Source organism: Mastomys coucha, unplaced genomic scaffold, assembly GCF_008632895.1.
Source record: "Mastomys coucha isolate ucsf_1 unplaced genomic scaffold, UCSF_Mcou_1 pScaffold2, whole genome shotgun sequence".
Lineage (NCBI taxonomy): Eukaryota > Metazoa > Chordata > Mammalia > Rodentia > Muridae > Mastomys > Mastomys coucha.
The window spans coordinates 17960202-17968041 of NW_022196902.1; the positions used below are offsets into that span (position 1 = coordinate 17960202).

General features: G+C 43.2%; 1 protein-coding gene across 20 annotated transcripts in view; it reads left to right on the forward strand.

Annotated features, from left to right (window-relative positions):
• Epb41l2 (erythrocyte membrane protein band 4.1 like 2) overlaps window positions 1–7840 on the forward strand; it is a 177774-nt gene that overhangs the window by 116643 nt on the left and 53291 nt on the right. For all 20 annotated transcript variants that reach the window (XM_031380632.1, XM_031380636.1, XM_031380639.1 and 17 more), the window contains 4 exons: window positions 2524–2566; window positions 3607–3682; window positions 4631–4849; window positions 6226–6313. In XM_031380632.1, coding sequence (XP_031236492.1) covers window positions 2524–2566; window positions 3607–3682; window positions 4631–4849; window positions 6226–6313 — 426 coding nt within the window. The remainder of the gene's footprint in view (window positions 1–2523; window positions 2567–3606; window positions 3683–4630; window positions 4850–6225; window positions 6314–7840) is intronic.

The following is a 7840-nucleotide window of genomic DNA, read 5'->3' on the forward strand; positions in this document are numbered from 1 at the left end:
AGAGTGGGTAAGGATCGGGTACTGCACACTCTCTGCGGTCCGTTTGATACAACCTAGAGTGGGTAAGGATCGGGTACTGCACACTTTCTGCGGTCAGTTTGATACAACCTAGAGTGGGTAAGGGTCGGGTACTGCACAGTCTCTGCGGTCCGTTTGATACAACCTAGAGTGGGTAAGGGTCGGGTACTGCACAGTCTCTGCGGTCCGTTTGATACAACCTAGAGTGGGTAAGGGTCGGGTACTGCACACTGTCTGCGGTCCGTTTGATACAACCTAGAGTCCCTTGCTACCTCCATTGAATTGCCCAGATCAAGTTAGCCCATGGCCATGTTTGTTAGAGATCATCTTGACTGATTGTAGATGAGGGAAGGCCCAACCCACTGTGGGTGGCCCTATCTGTAGGCAGCTGGGTGTGAGCTATTTAAGAAACCTAGCTGAGGATGAACCAGTGAGAGAGGCAGAAGAGCAAGCCATAGGCACTATTGCTCTATGATTTCTGCTTTGGGTCTTGGTTGAGTTTTTGCTATGATTGCCCCAGTAATGGAGGCAATCATACCTACAAATGTAATGCATAGAAACACTTTCCTCCCCCAAGTTTCTTTTTTCAGTGTTTTATCACAGGAATAGGAAAGCAACCTAGAACAGAGCTAATACAAGATGCCATAGCATCCTTCAGTATGTCTTGGCAGTCAGTGTTGTGACAAGTGGCCTAAGGGTGACAGTCTCAATTTAATTTACCAACTTGTCACTCATGAATGCTTAGTTCTGTAGACCCCTCCACTTCACTGTGACAGGTAAGTGGGAGGAGTTAGTACTGCGGATAGAAAGTGAGGATAGAAGCTGGGACCTCGGGTCCATGTGCTTGCGGGGTTCCATTGTTCTTTCCTGGAACACAGAAACCTTTTGATTCTCTCTGGAAGGCCATCTGTGTAAGGTTATCCTTAAGGGAACTGTGATCTGGGCTGTCTGTCTGTGAGGTGAACCGTGCTCCCTTACTCTGTTTCTGTGTCAGGGATAGATGGGATCTTGTTATTGGGGTTTGTACCAGTTGTCCCTGAGTCTGTTCTCTTTGTGATCATTACTCTCTTGGTTTCAGGCTACACATTTAACCTTCTTCCCCTCTCCCTAGCCTCAGTCTAGCCTGATTAGAAGCTGAATGATGTGCTTTGCTTTTTTCTTGTTCTTGTGTTCTTATCATAGCTACCCATTTGTGACCAGCTGTGGGTAGGACAGCAGCTGCAGGGTAAGGAAGCTGAATGCTACATTTTTTTTTCTGAGTGAAAAAATAGAGCTGTTTCCTAACACAGCACTCGAGGTGCCATTATGGGGTCTCACTGGCCCCTCACATCAGTGCCCCATGCAGCTGGAACATCAGTAATAGTGGACCATGCTCTGGTGGTGCTTTAATGAGAGCGTTGACTATCACCAGTGTTAGGACAGAGACACATAGACCTTGTTGGTTATGGTCTGGATCCTTGCTGCCAGAGTTCATGGTGAAGTAAAATCTGAGGGCTACTTTCAAAAGATGCTGTTGTTAATACTTTTTAGTGGTGGGTCATGTTCCGTTGCATTTCAGTAGATTGGCAGGCAATTATTTCATATGTAACAACAAGCGTCTTATAAGATTGTGTTTAACTACAGGTGCTATACTACATTGGCTAGGAGACTTAACATCAGACTTTCTTGCTATATATAAAGTCACTTGTTTGAATCAATGTGTTGTTTTTCAAAAAAATGTACTTGTTCTACATTAGGAAGGTGAATGGCTTTCGTATGACTTAACAATAGGGTGGGAAAACACAAAGTGCAAATTTTTGATAATTTGTGGGAACTGTTTGCTTTATAGTTTGAAAGATTCTCTATCCTTATGTGGTTCAGAGACTGGAATTCTTTTTTTTTTTCTTCCTTTTCTTTTTCTTTTCTTTTTCATTTTTTTCTTTTTTGTTGCTTTAAGATGTTTTGTTTTATTTTTCATTGACTTTCTCAAAGAAAAGAAATGACAGGCAAATGGAAGGATGTTACATTCCAAGGATGTTAGAATTGTGTTTTCTAAATTCAAATGAGAGACGGGGAGGTGGGGGTGTGTGGCATGATCTCTTCATGGATCCAAGTTCTAGAGACAAGATGCTGAGGGATGTGAGGAACTCAGCTTTGGAGGTTGGTGTGATTGTTTGGGTCAGCACTTTACAATTCACATTTTATCCTTAATAAAAAGAAACTAGGAACAACTTACTTCAATGTCTGAGGGGCATTTTGTGAAGCAGGTCTATGTAATAAAGTTATATAGATAAGTTGCCCCTTATTATTGTATCAAAGATTTAGCATTTTATCATACCTACACAAGAGCACGTGTATACACACATGTACACATACATGCACACCCAGGAGAGTGCTAACAAGTGAAAGCTATATAACTAGATATGAGATGGAAGGTATAGAAGGTATAGACTGTAAACTGTTCCACTTTATTTTAGGGACATAGGATAGTTCTTATGCATAACTGAGTTTTCTTTCCTCCTGCAGAACTGGCTAGATCCTGTGAAGGAAATAAAAAGGCAGCTGAGAAGTGAGTATTTAAGAACCATTCTTAAATTAGTCCATATTATTTCTGCCTTTAATATGAACCTATGGGGAAAACTACTATAACTGTAACCTAGAATAGGTTGCTGGTTCTGTTTTGCATGCTGAAATCAACAGTACTGTAAGATACTTGTGGAAATGGCTTTAGCTGGGCATGGTGCCAGGTGCTTGTAGTCCTAACACCCAAGAGGCTGAGGCAGAGATCCCAAGTTCCAGGCTGCACAGTGCAGCCCTACCTCAACAAGAAAACCAGGAGTCTGTACTGTGGGAGGCTTCCAGTCTTCCCTTTGAGGAGGCAACAGACTTATTCTGTCTGTAAAGTCTACTTATATGAGATAATAGCCTGGCTTTTAAACAATACATTGGAATTTTTTGGGGTGACATTTATGTTGTATGTATGTGTTGTATATATCTGAATGTGTGTGTGTGTGCACCTATGTGTGTGCACCTATGTGTGTGTGCACCTATGTGTGTGTGCACCTATGTGTGTGTGCACCTATGTGTGTGTGCACCTATGTGTGTGTGCATGCCGAAAGTCTTTGGTGTCTTCATTGATTATTCCACACCTTATTTTCTGAGATAACAATTTCTCAGTGAACCTGGAGCCCATCAATTTGGCTAGATTGCCAGGCCATTGAATTTACCAATCTGCCTGGCTCTACAGTGTCTACCTCCCCAGCCTGGAGTTCAAATGCATGCCCCGGCTGGACCCCGCTAAAGATGGAGCCTCATACTTGTGAAGACTAAGCCATCTCAGCAACCTCAGAGTCCACCTTTTGTTTGTGATGATTTGCTCTGTGATATACCTAATAATTGTGCTATTCATTTTCATTTGGAACTGTATTTTTTGTTTGTTTGTTTGTTTGTATTTTTGAGACAGAGATTCTTTGTATAACAGCCCTGGCTATCCTGGTGCTTAATTTGTAGATCAGGTTTACTATGTTAATTTAGGTGATACCAAATTACTCAAAACAAAAACCACCCAAACCTGGTATTTGATAAATAACTGAGATTTTGTAATTGCAGATCTTCCCTGGGTGTTCACTTTTAATGTGAAATTTTATCCTCCGGATCCTTCTCAGCTGACTGAAGATATCACCAGGTACTTTGTATTTACATTTTGAAATGCGTCGTTTCTTATTACTATTATTTATTTCTGTGTTCTGTGAGTATGGTTGTAACTTTAGGACTGGAAGAGCAATAAAAAAAAGTATGGTATAAAATTTTGCCTGTGTATGTGTATGTGTACTACATGCATGCCTAGTATCCACAGGAAGCAGAGGGAGATGAATCACAGGCATGTCTGAGCCAGTGTCTAGGTTCTGTGAAGCCATTCTCTGTCCCCTGGAAGAGCTAAGCCATCTCTCACTCAATTAATATATATTATTGTGTATGTCAGAGAGTGTACAGGGTGGACATGTGGAGTCAGAAAGTAACTTTATGGAGTCTGTTTTCTTCTCCTACCTCACTGACTACAGGTAGCTGTTGCTATTGCAGCTTCCTGTTAGTGATCCCGAGGCTCCATGCCAGCTGTTTATTTATGCACCTAACGTTTGTTCTCACCCTCAAAGGCTTCTCATTGCCTTGGATAGGCACAGTAACCTGTGCAGGACTAAAGCCCAGCTCTCATGGCTCGAGAGTGCCTGTCTTTCTGTGGAGCTGAGCTAGCTGTCTTGGACAAGAGAGTGCTCAAGCAAGGGTGTCAAGGCAGAGGTAGCAGGACTGATGTTGCTAAAGGCATTTCAGGAAAAGAAAAATTAGTATGGAAGGGTAGAAGTGGGCAAGAGTGAGTGACTAGATTTTTTTCTCTTTTCTTTTTCTTTATTTTGGTAAATGATTACTATCAAAATGTCTGTTGTCTTAATTAACTTTTAAACTTAGCTTTATAAATAAGCCAGCAGTGTAGGAGCTCAAGGATGAGCAGGGTACAACTTCATGCCATGAAATGGCTATTTATGCTATGAATATAAAAGATCCCAATAACATATGTTTGTTTGCAATGGAATGCTAAAATGTAAGGTTAACTAATGTTTGTCCCTGTCCCTCACAGATACTTCTTGTGCCTTCAACTGAGGCAGGACATCGCCTCTGGCCGCCTCCCCTGCTCCTTTGTGACTCACGCCCTCTTGGGATCCTACACCTTGCAGGCTGAACATGGGGACTATGACCCAGAAGAATATGACAGTATTGATCTTGGTGGCTTCCAGTTTGCCCCAGCCCACACCAAGCAGCTGGAGGAAAAGGTGGCAGAACTGCATAAAGCTCACAGGTCTGTCGAGTAGCTAGCGGGAGACCGACACCATGGCTAGGGGACATAGGTGTATTGCTTGTTCAGCATTTGAGAAGAGGTTTTAGCCTATCTATCTACTGGCTCCTTTGGGAGCTTGCCCAACGCCGATGGACACAGCCTCTAGCTCTTGCAATGGTCTTTTATGGTTCTTTTTTCGTGTAATGTGGAGATTATGTTCTTGATAAACTCCTGTATCAGAATAGTGTAGATTCCCATGTGACACTTCTCCCTCACCCGATTATTCTCAACAATACACAGGAAGCAGACTTGTGCACACCGCTGTGACATTACTTCACGTTTCTTCTGACTCTCAGTATAAATATAAAGTATTACTATATTTTATAAGAAAGCCAGGGAGATAGTGGGGGTAGATGATATCTAAACATGCTACATGTTTGAGATTTTTCAAATACTTTTTGAAAAGCTATTGAAGCATCTGATTTGAATTAGAAGTGCAGATAGTGACGGGCAGGGAACAGCTGAAGCAGACAGCTGGCCCCGTGAGCCACAGAAAGCATCCCTTTGTTTAGGTGAGGAGTGCTTAAACTACTGGAATGGTATGTATACTTTTGAATCTTTTCTATTTCTGTCAAAATGGAGTCTTATATGAGTTTTTTTAATATTTCTCTAAGCTACAAAATATTTATATATGAAGGCCATAATCTTATGGAATATTGACTAAAATCATTTGAATAACTTTCAGAGATTTAAAACTCTAAGGGCATTATACATTAACTTTTGTTTAAAAAAATTAAAAGGGCAACATTTGACCTCTCCCCCCGTATTAAAATTCTGCTCAACAGACATTTATTTTGTCATCCAGATTTAAATTGGTAGTATGAAATGCTGTGTTGAAAATGAAGACTTCTGGGGCAGAGATCAGTTTACCAGTTGCTTGAGTTTGTTTGGCTGGAGACATAGACAGGAATAAAAATACATTTCTGTAGGCAGAATACTGTGCTGTTTTTCATACATCAAATATAAGTAATTCTGATCAATACTAGCAAAATTAAATGAACAACTAAGAATTTACCAGTTTTAAAAAGGCGAAGTCACAGATTGCTAATTCTCCCTCCATTAGCATGTGTTGTACCCATATTGCTCGGGCTCTTCTCCACAGTGGGAACAACGAAGAGTATTGTTTCAAGGGTAAAGTGGTAAGGGTGGAAGTCCACCTTCTCGAGTGCGCAGGCTGAGATTCACTGACCCTAGAGGCAGAGCTGCATCTTGTCTCCTACTCTGATTTTCTACGGCCAGTTTCCCCCTGCAGTCCAAGCTCTCCAGTCCTACGAACAGCTGCACCTATTGTGAACACGTTTGCATCTCCCAGTGACACAGTGTCTTTTGATTTTCAGGGGCTTATCTCCAGCACAAGCTGACTCTCAGTTCTTAGAGAACGCAAAGAGGCTTTCCATGTACGGTGTTGACCTGCATCATGCCAAGGTATTGTGAATTCCAGTTTGGTGACTGAAGTTCTGAGAAATCTCCAGTTTTGCAAAGCCTGATTCTTTTTGGAAAAGGTGGCTTGTCTCCACTTTGGTCTGTAGTATTTCTTGGTGACTACTTATAAAAATGATGGTGTGGGAATTCCTTGTCGTCTGTCTATGTTCTTCTGTTGGTTTTATTAACCCCTCTTTAAGAGTTCTTACTACAGAACTGTCTTTGGTAACCCTTACTCCTTTATCTGTGCTCCCGGCTCATTGCTATGCTCCATCTTCTGCTAGACCAGTGGTTCTCAACCCGAGGTTTCTGTGAGACCCATTGTCGGAGCTGAGGAACCCTTTCATAGGGTTTGCCTAAGACCATTGGAAAACATAATTATGATTCATAACAGTAGCAAAGTTACGATTATGGAGCACCAGCAAAAATAACTGTATGGTCAGGGCCAACACTGCATGAAGAACTGTTTTTTTGTTTTTGTTTTTTGTTTTTTTTGTTTTTTGTTTTTTTCGAGACAGGGTTTCTCTGTGTAGCTCTGGCTGTCCTGGTACTCATTCTGTAGACCAGGCTGGCCTCAAACTCAGAAATCCTTCTGTCTCTGCCTCCCAAGTGCTGGGATTAAAGGTGTGTGCCACCACCACCTGGTATGAAGAACTGTTTTAAAGGGTCCCAGTGTTAGGAAGGTTGAGAACCCCTGTGTTAGACCCGGTGCTGCTGTCTGGGCTCCCTTTCTCTTCCTCGCCTCTTTTTTTGGAGAAGAAAGCATATCTTGAAGCATGGAAGGGTCAAAAGCTGCAAAGATGTACCCTGGCTCTGGGTCACGAAGTCCCACAGACTAATTTCAGAAGTAGTGCGTGGATGGGATGATGGAGGCTTCAGCTGTAGTGCGTGGATGGGATGATGGTGGCTTCAGCTGTAGTGCGTGGACGGGATGATGGTGGCTTCAGCTGTAGTGCGTGGACGGGATGATGGTGGGTTCCGCTGTAGTGTGTGGATGGGATGATGGTGGCTTCAGCTGTAGTGCACGGACGGGATGATGGTGGGTTCCGCTGTAGTGCGTGGATGGGATGATGGTGGCTTCAGCTGTAGTGTGTGGATGGGATGATGGAGGCTTCAGCTGTAGTGCGTGGACAGGATGATGGAGGCTTCAGCTGTAGTGCGTGGATGGGATGATGGAGGCTTCAGATGTAGTGCACGGACGGGATGATGGAGGCTTCAGCTGTAGTGCGTGGATGGGATGATGGTGGGTTCAGCTGTAGTGCGTGGATGGGATGATGGTGGCTTCAGCTGTAGTGCGTGGACAGGATGATGGAGGCTTCAGCTGTAGTGCGTGGATGGGATGATGGTGGCTTCAGCTGTAGTGCGTGGATGATGGTGGGTTCCGCTGTAGTGCGTGGACAGGATGATGGAGGCTTCAGATGTAGTGCACGGACGGGATGATGGAGGCTTCAGCTGTAGTGCATGGATGGGATGGTGGAGGCTTCAGCTGTAGTGCGTGGATGGGATGATGGTGGCTTCAGCTGTAGTGCG